The 14,006-nt window shown below is 43.0% G+C and overlaps 1 protein-coding gene across 1 annotated transcript in view; it reads left to right on the top strand.

The window, feature by feature from the left end:
- Positions 1–342: 342 nt before the first annotated feature.
- Positions 343–14,006, top strand: part of LOC129134112 (amine oxidase [flavin-containing] A-like) — a 35,029-nt gene continuing 21,365 nt past the window's right edge. The window contains exons 1-3 of the mRNA XM_054653790.2: positions 343–466; positions 10,502–10,596; positions 11,852–11,989. Of these exons, the coding sequence (XP_054509765.2) occupies positions 421–466; positions 10,502–10,596; positions 11,852–11,989 (279 nt within the window). The 5' untranslated portion in view covers positions 343–420. The remainder of the gene's footprint in view (positions 467–10,501; positions 10,597–11,851; positions 11,990–14,006) is intronic.

Below are 14,006 nucleotides of genomic sequence, written 5' to 3'. Positions count from 1 at the left end.
GAGCACTCAGCGTCCCACACCGGGCATTCTGCATCCCGCACCGGGGCACGCTGCATCCCGCCTGCCTCCATCCCCCTGGCGAGGTGGGGCACGAAGCCGGTACGATGCGCGCCCCGGGATGCGGTATTCCCGGTATCCCCGGTGTCCCCGGTGTCCCCGGTGTCCCCTGTTTTCCCGGTGTTCCCAGTGCTCTCGGGACTCCCGAGCATCCCCCGCCTCGTCGGGCCGCACACCGAGCTCCGCGGAGGGCGTGGCCAGGTGATGCCCCTCCCCTGGACAGCGCCCATTGGTGGAAAGGCTGTGGGGCCGCGCCCAGGGGCGGGGCCGGGGCGGGCGGGACGGCGCTGCCGGAGCGCGGGGCCGGGACGGAGCCGCGGCCGTGACCGGAGCCGGCACAAGGGGGACAGCGGGGACAGCGCCATGGCCCAGAAATACGACGTGGTCGTGATCGGGGCCGGCATCTCAGGTGGGTCAGGGGGGAACGGCCCGATCCCCGTCCGGCTCCCCGGGCATCCCGCCGGGAGCGCCCCCGGAGCGGCGCCGGGCGGGGCGCGGGGGGCGATGGAAGCGCAGGGCCGGGACCCGGGGGCTTCAGGGGCGCTCGGGGAGGGACAGGGGAAATGATCCGTGTCGTGGTCTCACAAAGCGCTGCTCCTCGCCTTGCTCCGCTCTTGGTGCGGGTCGGGAGGGAGGCTGGAGGAAAAGTGACTTGGCAGTGCCCGCAGGTGGGGGGACCAGGCAGGGATCCGGGGATCCGGGCTGGGACTGGTGCATCCAGGCTGGGATTGGTGCAGCCCGACAAAGGTGGTGCTTTGGCGTGGTTTATTCAGGTTGCCCATGCAGCGGTGGCAGATGTTTTGTTTGGGAAACTGCTGCAGAATAAACATCTGGGAGTATCTCTAGGTTAGGTTCTGCCGCTGGGAGAAGAGCTGTTCTAGAGGCAGCCCGATTCCCCAAGTGCCATGGAGTCCTTGCACTTCACCAGGCAACACTTCCCAAAATACTCTTCAGAGCTACTTTCACACCAGCAACTGCATCATGGCCCTCCCTTATGCTTAAAAAAAACCCGTTAATTAATTATTTTTATGTTATCTACAATGAGAATGTTGCTGTGTTGGAGAAAATTAATGTTTAGGTTGTCCCTCAGGTCAATTTTGTGTTGTCAGCTTTGGCCAGGTCTCAGTTTTCAGGCAGTCCTTACTTCACTAAGGATTCAGAAAAGGTTAGTTTTGTGACTCTGTGACTTCAGTGATATTACAGCCATTATTGGTGTGGGTAAAGTTAGGTTTTATTAATATTGAGGAGTCAGAGGCTTTCTTTTGATGTAATCTGCAGTGAGTTAATGCATAAAACAGCAAATTGTTTATGTAATTATGTTATTTCTTCTACTAAAATAACAGTAATTGTTTAAATAATTATTTGTGAATATGTAAATAAGCAAATAATCTGTAGCATCATTAAACAGACAGGAAGAGTGTGGATCTAGATTTCCTTGCTTTTTAGTTTTACCAGATGTCTGGTAATTTTCCTGCTAGAATGAGACATTTGGTCTTCATCCTTAGGGTTCCTGTAATGCACAGGGTGTCCTTAGGGAATTGCCACCCATTCTGTGTGCAGCTGATGGTGACATCCTCTTCATATGGTTTTTAGAGCTCTGACAAGCTCTTGTTCCCTTCAGGGTGCCTCGTTCCTCCAGGTCCCCAACCTGTGGCAGTGTTTCAGAAAATGCTTTGAGCATTTCTATGTCGTGTCTTGCCTCACTCCTACAAAAACACTGAGTTACTTTGTAACACCTGTGCCTTGGACTAAAGCCTGGTGTGGGGATTGAAATGGAGCCCAGCAGAAAATTTCAGGGAGCTCACAGTCCCTGAAAAATTGTGGGTGGCATGAGGAAGACAAATAAACATGTCACAGCACTCCTGGGGTACAGAACATTTTTCATGCCAATGGAAACCCCATGCCAGTGGCATAGACATTGGTGTCTGCCTGTTAGGAATTAGAACAGGCATCATTTTAAGAAAGCAGCCATTGAAAAATAGACAATAAATGCCTTATTTATTAATTAATCCATTTTTACTCTACACTGCCATTCATAGCTGGGGGATTAAACTCTGATCAGCCTCTGGTCTGTTTTGCTTTTCTCACAGCTTCTCTGTTACTACCATTCCTGCACCAATATGCTTACACCTCAGTTCTGCAAGAGGTTAGACAGTGCTGCTTTCTGGTCTTAAAAACAAAAAAAAAAGAGAAAGTAATCTGTATCTAGAGTTCTGCTTCTGGTGAAATACATAGTAAGTCATGCTCCAGTATGGACAGGATTTCCCCTCCATCTCTCTGATTCCAGTGTTGACTTGCTGAAATTGAATTTGCAGTTGACTCATCTGGTGAGATTTCTGTCTCCTCTCTTTCCATTGTATTTTAAATACTACCTGGTGCTTGCAGGAAGGGGTAGGAAACTCTGAGATAAAATAATTCTTTACTACAAATACATGAAATCTCTATGAGGTGTAAGCAAAGTGCTTGTTCTATTAGGTGTGAACTCCCCAGCAGTGATGCTGTGGCTTTTAAAACTACTTGCCCAGTATTTGTGAAATGAAGCTCAAACCCTGACAGGCAGCTCTGGGGTTGTATACTTCTCAAAGCAAAGCATGGTCCTGGGAGGCAGTTTCTGAGCAGTGAGTTTCTGAACATGTTTTGCTCATCCCTGCTCCTGGCCTCTGCATGCACATCACAATGTGCCCATTCCAGGGACACAGAATCCCCTCTGCCTGTAGGGAGCTGCAGGCTGGGGATGGAGGGAGCTTCTGCAAAGGGTGGTGTGGAGAGAAAAACTGGATTTCTTCTTTTGGAAGAAATCTCTGCTTGGGTGGCTTCTACCTCTGGGATTTTCCTGCTGTACCCCATGGAATCTCCCTTAAAGTGTCCAGGCTGCATTAGCAAGTGCCTTTGCACCCTGCAGAGAGGGAGCTGCAGAGGTTGGGAGAGATTCCTCTTTCCACTTGGGCTTGCATGTTAAAAATGTGGATAGTGGCCAGTAAAAGCCTCAGGCACATGTTTGTGTCACTCTTAATAGATTATGTCCCCTGTAATACAGTTAATATTGATTACAGCATTTTATACCCAAGCATATTAAATAAACTGGTGCCCGAAGTTAAAGACTTTCCTCATACCCACAGGGAGTTTTTATTTATATGGCTCAAATATTGCTCCCATTTTCTATTTATAGGGTTTTCTGCTGAACTGAAGAGTGCTGTTCTGGATTGATTTTGACATGACTGATTTTACTTGATTGTGTGTTTGTTGAAACCCAGCAAGCTGATGGCAGAAAATGGTGTAAGGAGGGTCTGGGTGGTCAGTCACTCCTCAGGCACTGCTCATTAGCAGCTGGACAGCATTAAGTGCTCAGAGTTTTGACAGAAACCTCAGATATTCAGTTTGTCAGATCTGAGAATGACTTCTGTGACCTGTAATTTCTCAAAACTTTCTAACTGACCTTATTGGGGCATATTTTCATATGGATAACAAAATGTGCCATGTTGATGCCAAGGTTACCTCCCTACCAAATTTCAAGTTGCTGCTGCAACTTCCAAAAAATAGGCATTAAAAAAAGGCATGATTTTTCAAAATCAAAGAATATGTTTTCCCTAGACATTTAGAAATAGACAGTCAGTTTTGACCAAGATTTTCCAGCAGAAAAGAATCACAAAAAACCACACCCTGAAAAAACTCACCCTGAAAATTCAAGCTTAAATAGTTCCACATTTGGAAAAAAAAAAAGAATGTAAGCAAAATATCTTAACTTTTTTTCATGGGAATATATTCATGTGCCAGCCTCAACTCGTGTGGAAGCCAAGTTTATCAGAAGATTGCATGGAGAATTAATAATGTTTGTCTACATAATGCAAACCAGAGAGACAGCAGATATGAAGAAGTATGTCCAGGAGCAGAGAAGTCCAAAAAATCTTGTATGCAAGTATGGTTTGGAAGAAATTTCAGCACATTGTGTTACAAATATAAAACACAAGAGAAAACCAGTCATAATTGAATCTTCCACTTAAGACTATAATTTGCTGACATGGATAGTTTTTGTTTCCACAGAGAAAGATGTTTGTTTTTATCTAGAAAAGAGGAGATTGCGTGGTTCTACAAAATCGAAGCTGAGATTTATTTCCCAGCCATGTGCAGGAAACAGCGCTGTTTTCTGCTGCACTTATGGAGGATTCTAAGGCCCACAAACTGTAGGAAAAGCTGGGATGTAAAAATAGTAGTGATTAGCCTTTATATAGAAATAAAACATATGCTATATTATTAAGACATTTTTGTTTTTCTCTCTGCGGGAAAGCACTCTGTGTTGGCATCTCCAGCTCCACAGTGTGTGACTGACAGCCTCACCCCTCGAGCTACCTACGCCTTGGCTTTGGGCTCTGAGTGAGAGACTGAATAATGAGCAAATGCAGATTTTCCTTCTTGCCATCCTGGCAGCACAACTTCTGTTGTACACTGCCCTGTTTGTTTTGACAGCACGCCAAGCTGCTGGTGGGAGGTGGTGTCAGATAAACTGTCAAACACACACAGTTGTTGGTGTGAGATAGAATCGCTCTGACCTGTGGAAATCTGGAGTAGTTTTCAATAATTTTTTTCCCCTGCTGTTACTTCTGTATTTGCCTGGGATTTGACCTATAGGAATGTAATATTTGATTCATAAAATGTATTCTCTGATTATCACTTTGCATTTGCCCCGTGCTGGGTTCCGGCTACCTGGCTCCTTCCTTCATTCTTTCTGGAGCCAAGCAGAAAGCTGATAATGTTGTCATTTCATAGCAGAGATTCCTAAAGACCATTTTTGGGGATGCAGAAATAAATAAGAATGTTTCATAGAGCTCTGAGTTCCCAATGTACTCCTAGCAAGCTGGCTGTCTTTATGACAAAAATTTACAGCAGGAACAAAAGTCCCAGAATTCCATACAAAGTGTAATGGATGCTTTATACAGTAATTGCAAATGAGCAGAAGTACCAATTTCCATTTGCCTCCTTCTTCATAATGTGTTCTGCTGGTTTGCTGTTGAAATCCTATGAGTATTATTTGCCTCAGCAAGCAAAAGAAATAGCCAAGTAGTTAGGACAGACCCCTAAAAATACCCTAACATAACAAAACCAGGCATGGGATAGGCATTATGTCTTTTCTGAGAATATCAGCACTGATGTTATTGGTATTTGTGGTGATGACATTGATCATAAATTAGCAGCAACATTTTTTTGCATTCTTTTTTAGTTGAAAGTCACCATTTAGGTGGCAGGAATTTATTCTGGACAGCACTGACCAAAAAAATTGTGAATAACATGTGTGTAATTACCTTGGTTGTTTCCATTACTAGGTGGGATCAAACTTTCATTATTTTAATGTGTAAATGGAGGAAAGATACCTCATTTCCAACCCTGTGCTTATATTCATTAACTTTTTTCTGCCTTTGTTTTGGGGGAGGGCATTACTTTGGGGGAGGAAAGTTTACTGCAAGAAGCTGTGGACATGAAAAATCCCAGTGGGTGTGTGTGGAGTGATTTCATCCTTGGAATAGAATTCCCTCTTCCTGCCCACTGCATTTCTGCTAACATTGTCCATGAGAAAGTGTTTTTGTGCCTTTCAGAACAAGGCTTGCATCTGTAGGAAGCGTTTAGACAGTGAAGCCATTGAGGCCAGTAAGTGGTTTGGTCTCATTTGGACAATGCACTTTGTAGTAGAAAATATTTATTCTCTTTTGGTTAAGATCTTTGCTGAATCAAGTGGATTTTTTTTCCTAGAAGGGAAAAAATACTGATGAAAATGAGATTAAATAGATTTACCTGAAAAGGACAAAATAAAGAGATTAACTCAATCTCTCTCCACTGTCAAAGATTCTACAAGAAGACACATGAAAGAAAGTATGGCAAGATAAAACATGGTTTCTGACAAGCAGAAAATTAGTGATGTTGTGGTATTAGGCAACACTGAAGTAGAAATAAATGTAGACTTGTGATCCACACTCTGCATTTTTGCTCTTTTGTGAGGATTTAAGATGCTGTTACTGAATTAATAGCATTGTTGGCTTGGGGTCTTTTTATATTTTCAGTGGCAATTTAAAATCTTCAAATCCTTAGTCAGTGAAAAGAAAGTTTTTTCATTCTCAGCTTTCTGTGTGTTGTTGCCCATTAGTGGCTTCTCTGGTCAATCTGATGTAACTGAGCACATTTTAATTGTACTTTAAAACTTAAAAAAATGGTATGATGTACACAAAAATTCCAATCAAAGGGTAATCAAGGTTGCAGGAGAAGAATAAACAGGTGAGGAAGGGAGATTTTAGCCTATGGTAATGGCAGACATGTTTTGCATCTCTCATTGACAGATTCATTTTTACTTGCCAAAGGGATTTCTAGCTCGAAAAATGAGAGCTGATTTTAAGGTGGTCATTGCCAGGTTTAATTACTCAGTTGTGTTTAGAAAAAGTTAGGGTTTCCATCAATGAAACAGTAAAAATAATCACAGCATTAGGATGCCATTACATTGGAACTTTAATAATGATATATTGCCAATTCTCTTATTTTACTGATGTGTATTAGAAAAAATGAGCAAAAAAGTCTTAAAATTATTTCCCCACTCAAGATCAGAAAAATGCAGGGATTTTACAAGAAGATTTTCCCCCTTTTTGCTCAATTAAATCTTGCTAGAACACTACAGTAATGAGTTAATAATCTTTCTCACAATGTGGCTATTCCATGCCATGTACAGTAGGGTGGATTAATGAGGATTTTATGAAGGAATGTTCTGTATTTACAGAGCCTAAATTTTGAAAACTAGAACTCTATACTGCTAGTATATACTCTATACTGTTAGTATACAAACCCTAGGATATTCCCAATAAAGTAACTTTTTAAAAACTCCCACTGTTTGTGCTGTAGAAATCATCTCTGCTCATATGCTCTGTATCAACCCCAGTATTGAGGCAACTTGGAATTATTTTCATAAGTCTACACTTTTAAACACTTCCCTACAAAGCAGTGAACCATTTTCCACATTACAGGACTCCTCTGGAATCAGGTTCAAGTCTCTTAAGTCCCAGTGTTGTTCACTACCTATGGAGTTGAACTTTTCTTTCCTGTGAAGTAGAGATGGGCTTTGTTGTATTACAAAATCCAGTATTGTTCAGTCCTTATGTTTCAGTCCTGGGGTGTGTCTTGTAGTCTGCAGGTTGGCATCAATTCATCTTAGTGTTTATTTTTTTTAAACTGTATATCCAGTGTTTTGATGCACTTCAAAGGGCTTTGCTCGTGGTAGCATTATGACAATTTTCTGCATGAAAGCAGCCACAGTATGATCTGTAGCAGCAGCAATTCTGAGTCCTTAATAGCACTGCAGAATCAATAGGAACAGAGCTTTCCTGCCTGGCATCTTCAGAGGAGGGGAGCTGCTTGTGAGATTTCCATAGAAACCCTTGTGGAGGATGTCTGGCCTTGTTTGTTCTCATTTCACAATAAGTGAATTTCCAGAGCAGAATGAGCTGTGGTTTTGGCAGGCTCTTCCTGTCTTGCTGAGGCAAGCGGTGTATTTCTAATTCTTGGAATTAGGAGATATCTGGAAGGAGTTTGCTCAGTGATTTGGGGTGGTTTCCAGCTTTATCTCAGGGCTGCACTTGGGGGAGGTGGAGGTGGCACAGCCACAGGCTGAGCTGTGACAGGGGTGTCTGCCCAGAGGCACAGCAGCAGACACTGCAGTGCTGGCGCTGCCTGCTCTGAGCACTGAGCCCAGTTTGGCCTGGAATAATGTGCCTGTGAGGAATGGTTTGCATTGGAAGGGACCTTAAAGCCCATCTCATTCCACCCCTTGCCATGGGCAGGGACACCTCCCACTAGACCAGGTTGCTCAGAGCCCCATCCAGCCTGGCCTGGAGCACTTCCAGGGATGGGGCATCCACAACTTCTTCCCTGCTCCTTGGGAGTTGCTGAAGTTCATGATGTCCTCTGGGATGGAGATGGTGTAGAGGAAGTGGGAGGATAGCTCCATGCAGCCTGAGGGGAGCTGAGCAGGCAGGGATGAGGCAAGGAGCAGGAAAAGAGAAGGTCTCATTCCTTCCTCTCATTCTTATCCCATCAATCAATCACTCTCTGGTGTGCAGTCCTGTCCAGGATACTGGAACAGCAACAAAAGTCTTGAAAACTCAAGTTATGGAGAAGATGAAGGATAAATATGCACTCAATTTAGAGGTTGTGTATAAAAAGCACAGAGGCTTCATGACCTGTGGGGTGCTTCAGATGAACCTGTGGAAACACCTGGACCTGGTGCACTTGAGTCTGACCAGGATGAAGCTGAGGAGGTGGGTCCAACAGACAGAGACAGAGACAGATGTGGAGATGCTGTGTGTGGGTGTTGTTCCTAGCCTTCTGTTTTGAGAGAAAATAGTTTCCATGCTTAGAGCAAGTAGATGTGTAGTAGTAATCTTAAATAAACATATTTTGTATTGTTTATACTTGTGAGTCATGCCCTCTCCCAGTTCCCAGTAAGGCATTTCTGTCTCCATTTATTCCTTGCTGTTTCCCAGTTTATGAAACTTTTCTCAGATGACCATTAACAGTAATGAAACTTAACCACCTGTGAGTCTGGAGAACAAGCGCAATTTAACAGGCAAACAGGTTAGAGAACCTCAGTCACATTACAGCATGTTCTTCATCCCTTAGCAGCCCTTCTTTATTTGGATACATCCCATAATTAAGCTGTAATCCAGTAGTGAGCTTAACTTCCAACTCAGTCCAGTGTGACCATTATTCTTCCTAAACAACTGTGGCAGGAATGGAGCAGTTGTATTCAGCATGAAATTATGGTCTTAGGCACCAAAGATTGCATTTATTTTTTTTTTCATACCTAGGACAGATTTCTTTTGGCTTCATGGTCAATTCTTTCAAGGCATGTATATCTCTAGTAAACTTTCTTACAAAAGAATTATCCACTCATGTGTGAGTGTCCAGTGGTATTTATAGAGAATAGAGAATTCAGCCTTTTATTTTGTACATGTAGGATATCCACGATGGTATGACAAAACCTTCTGTATTTCTTGAAATCTCATTTTTCTGCTTATAAAAAATATGTATTTGTGAGAAAATATTGCATTTTGTGGTTTCAACATCATGGATTTGTGTCTTCTACATTTATGTTGGGGAGAGAGAGAAACTATCACTCAATGGATTAAAGAATTAGCTAGAAAAAGATTATTTCTAAAGTTTCATGGAGGAAAAAAATTTATCACTGAAATAAATTAGATCAATTTGTAATATATCCACTCCACTGAAAAATTGCTTGCAATTAAAAAACTTAGAATATTAACTAGATGGAAGAATTAGGTATACTTCTGCTCCAGCAGCAATCTGAAGAATATGGTGTAAGGGTGTAAAATTACTTTTAGATGAGTGTGAAAAATATATATATAATTTCTGCCTATGTAAAACATTTGAACTTCCTCAGTTCTGGTTTCCAGTGAATGGTGTCCCACTTTCCATTAACTATTCTATGCACAGGAGTTTATGGTCAATTCTGCATTGCCTTAGAATAAAGGAGTACATTTAACTCTTCCCAGAATGATTCCTCTCCCCTGGTCTTTCCAGACATGCCTTCTTTGTAAGGCTCACAAAAAGTTGATTTTAATCACATTTCAAGGTAGTGTAATAAACATGAGGGTAATATGGTTACTCCTGCCTGCAGGATATCTTGGAAGTGCTGATCAATAGGGCTGCCTTTCGTGTACTTAAGGAGGGGAAACAACTCCCAAGAAACAATGCTTCAGTGCCAAATTGGCCTGCAGGGCAGGGGCATAATCTGATTTCACCAACTCATGATTGCTTTTTACAATTTCAGCTCCCATCTGTCAGGAGCAGAGAGGTCTCCTGTCCTATTGAATTTTCAGTTGTCTCTAGTGGCTCCATCACAAAGTCCCATAATTAGATGATTTTTGCTGAGACCATAATTCCACTTATAAAGTATCTACATGCAGCCTGTTTGATTGTCATGGTCAAACTCCATTGCTGAAAATGAATCCTGACAGTGAAGCAGACTTTCCTTCTGCATGTGAATGAGGCCAAGGGACAGCAGAGGAGCAGAGTTGATGTGGCAGAGGAGCATTTTTGATGTCACTGCAGCACTGCAAGGCCCCCAAGCTGGGTGCTGCCTTTCCATAGGCTGCACAAATGGAGAGTAGGATGTGTGTCTGTCTCTTAATAATTGAAATTTTGCTGCTTTTAAAAGGCCACAATGCCAATCCAAGTAGGAAGCTTCAGTCTGTCAGTGGTTATAACATGCAACTAAGCAGCAGCCACATGATTTCTGTGGTGAGATACCATGCAAAGCTCCTAGCTTCTCTCAGGGATTTTTGAGAGCAATCCATTGAAATCTCTGACCTTGAAGCTTTGGTTCAGTTTTTGACCATGAATGTGGCTGATTGCTGCCACTGGCTTTAATGCACTTTCTCCTTTTTTTTGCCAGGTTTGTCAGCTGCCAAATTGCTCTCTGATGCTGGGGTCAGCGTGGTGGTCCTTGAGGCCCGGGACAGAGTGGGAGGAAGGACATTCACTATCAGGGTAAGTGCTTCATGAGGTGTGAACTCCCTTTTGTGCTGGTCTACAATGGGACAGATCTCACTCCTGTTATTTTGACCCAGGGAACTGCAATTATTTTGGTCCAGGGAACTACAGCTTCAGCTCAATCCCTCAGAAGGTGACAGAGCAACTAATCCAAAAGCCATCAGTCAGCATGTGTTCACCAAGAATCCCTGCTTGGCCATCCTGACAGCCTTCTAAGGTGCAGTGACTGGCTCAGTAGATGAGGGAAAAATGAATATTGTCTACCTAGTCTTCAATAATGTGTTGAAAACAATAATCTGGCACCAAGAGTGTCAGAGCATTTCCCCTCTTTTTCCCATCTCCCTTTGCATACTGTAACAGGCATGATAACTTAGAGCCCTATAAAAAGCAGCCTGAGCAGGACCAGACATCATTATGGCTCAGACATATGTTTTAAAATGTCTTAAAATTATCTGAAATAACACTCTTGCTTCTAAAAATGAAATGCATCTTGATTTCCATTAGGAAAAAAAGAAAAGAAATGAAGAGTCACTTGTGACACAGGTTAATGTAATACAGACATTACCTCTGCTTCCCACCCTGGAACTGAGGAGGGAGTAAATGATGTCAGGTGCCATTGCTGGGGAACCAGAGATAAACAGTGGTGTTCCAGCAGAAATCATTGTGTGTGAACCATGGAGCATAAACACCATCCTTCAGTGACACTGAGAGCGCCAGGCTGAAAATCCTCACTATAAACAGTGTTCAAGAGTTACTGACTTGGGAGATCAGCCTGCTGTGATAGTGTGCATCCCTGAAACCTTCTGCTTTCCTCCCACTTCCCAAGTGAGTGGGGTGCTGGTCTGAGGGATGCATGGAGCACCTTTCATGTCAGGCATGGCTGGGGATCCCTGTCCCATCAGCAGCAGGCTGGAGCCAAGAGAAAGGAGAATAATCTCCTGGAAAACTGCAGTGCAGTGCTCAGCACCTGCAGCACTAAGTCTAAGCAAGTATCTAGAGAGAGAAAACAAGCCTTGGTGCTGGAGGTGGTTTCAGCTGCAGAAATGTTTTGCAATGACAAGAAAATTAATGTGAATTTCTTGAACATCTCCAGGGGTGGTGACTCCACCCCCTCCCTGTGCAGCACATTTCCATGCTCAACAACCTTTCCCATTAACAAATCCATTCAGTATGGAATATTCTTTCTGCTTCTAGATGTTTGTATTGAGGAGCTTCCTGCACAGCTTCTGATTCCTGTATTCTTTGTTCCCAGAATGATAAAGTGAATTATGTAGATGTTGGTGGATCTTATGTGGGACCTACCCAAAACCGGATTCTGCGACTGGCAAAAGAGCTGGGGGTGGAGAACTATAAAGTGTATGTTGAGGGCCACATGTTCCATCACAAAGGGGTAAGTATTGCATATTGTAGATATTGTAAGTATATTGTAACTCCGTGCTGAGGTACCCAAAGGTGGCACTGAAACTTGGAAATGGCTGACAGTTATCAAAAGGGTTTCATCTAAAATTCACCCTTAGTAATCCAGACAGCACCTGCTTGAAGTGTTGTTATTCTGTTTTAATTTGTTGGGAGTGTGACAAATGGTTCTTATTTTCTTTTTAAAAGTGTTCAAAAATGCAGCTGACAGCAGCTAAAAAACCTGGGATGCATTTGGCACATTGTCTTTGAACATACCCTCCAAAGGGGTTTTGCTTGAAATCCAGGAAATACTTGTTCAGAAATAAATGCCAAATTTAAATTTAAAAAAAGAATATTGATGGATGGTATTGAATGAGGACACTGGACAACAGTATTATGGAACCAGCCTGGGAATAGGATAATATATTTTGCTCACATGACTGGATTCACATGAGATCTTTCCCAGCCCCACAGAGTGGGATCAATCTCACAAAAGGGTGTTAGGAAGTTAATCATCCAATCTGAGACTCTGAGCTTCCCTCTCTAGATAATGGTGCCACACAAGCCCTTCCCAAGAGTCACCAAAATGTCACCTCTGAGGTGTGGGGCAGCAGGAGTCCAGGTGGCCACTCTTGAGCAAGTCCTGGTGTGGTTGAAGTGAACAGGAATGAAAAAGTCAGAGCAGATTTCCAGCCCAGATCTTTAGTCCACTGATTTTTTTTGCACAGGTCCTACCCAGGACCTGCTGCCAAAACCAGTGCAGGGTGAGAGCAGCAGGGAGAAGGACAAAGAAAAGCCTAAGATTCATAGGTGTGAGACGTGACTGTCTAAGATTCATAGGTGTGAGATGTGGCTGTCTGTATCCATAACACAAAGTATTATTTTAATTTGCAAAGAGCATCACTTTCAATTTTTAAAGAATATTCTTTAGTTTTGGTACTTGGCAGACTCTGGCAGAACCAGACTTTTGAAGCCTGTGTGAGTTACAGTTGACATACTTGATATAGACAAGCCATCCTGTGTGAGGGATCCTTAATTGGTTTCATTTCTATTACCTTCCCAATTTTTTCCCTAAGAATTAGAGCAATGTGTTCACACTGCAAAGTTTTACCATCTGGTTCTGCAAGCACTCCTTATTGGGCAGATTGATGCCATGCTCATAAAACAGGCACATCTTAAATAATTGCTCAGCCACTCCATAATGCTGAAAAACTTACTTTTCACTCCCTCATGCAAAATTGATGTAATTCTACAGCAAGAGGGATGGGCTGGTTTGTACCAGCAGAATGTTTGTCCCACTCTAATTTAAGCTCAGGCATGAATATCTCAGCATCATAAAAGGCACTTATCTTCTTTATGTTAAATAAAAGGCTCTAATGGGTCACATTACTTCAAGCCCTTAATCCATTTTGACACGAAAGCTGCAGCTTTTTATTGTCCCACATTGCATTATGCACGTCTCTGCTAATGACCATGTAATTTTGTATGTTTTCTTTGAAGTGAAAGCATATTTCTAAGCAAGAGGCAGCATTATGAGCTATTCAGCTGGATCACAGGCTGTGGATCAATTCTGGATTTGGCATCGTGGTCCTGCTGAGCTAATCAGGGTCCCAAGGGAGCTGTAATTGTTGGACCAGGGTGACATCAAAGGGGCTTTAAGGTATCCCAGATTTAAGCACTGGATGAACAATAATGATGCCTTCCTCCTTTCTCCCACATCCTCTTCCCATGAATTGTAGCCCTTTAATTTTCTTTTCCTAAGATTTTGCACAGCTTTTTCTCTTTTCTTTTTCCTTGAGACATTGTGCAGTCAGCATGCCCTTTGATTTGGGGATGTGTTGCTGAACCCTCTCTCATATCCCACTTCTAAAAGAAGCTTTTTAAGCTCCATCTGTGCAGTCCTGGCTGTTGGCTGGGCTGCTCAGTGCCCAGGGCTCTTTCACCTGCCTCTCTTTTACCTGCCTGCTGCACACTGTTGCCAGGCTGGATGCTGAGGTGCAGGTAGGGTT

The sequence above is a fragment of the Agelaius phoeniceus genome, chromosome 2 (genome assembly GCF_051311805.1).
Source record: "Agelaius phoeniceus isolate bAgePho1 chromosome 2, bAgePho1.hap1, whole genome shotgun sequence".
Taxonomy (NCBI): Eukaryota; Metazoa; Chordata; class Aves; order Passeriformes; family Icteridae; genus Agelaius; species Agelaius phoeniceus.
The sequence above is the reverse complement of the archived record's forward strand: the minus strand, read 5'-3'. Positions and strand labels throughout refer to the sequence as shown.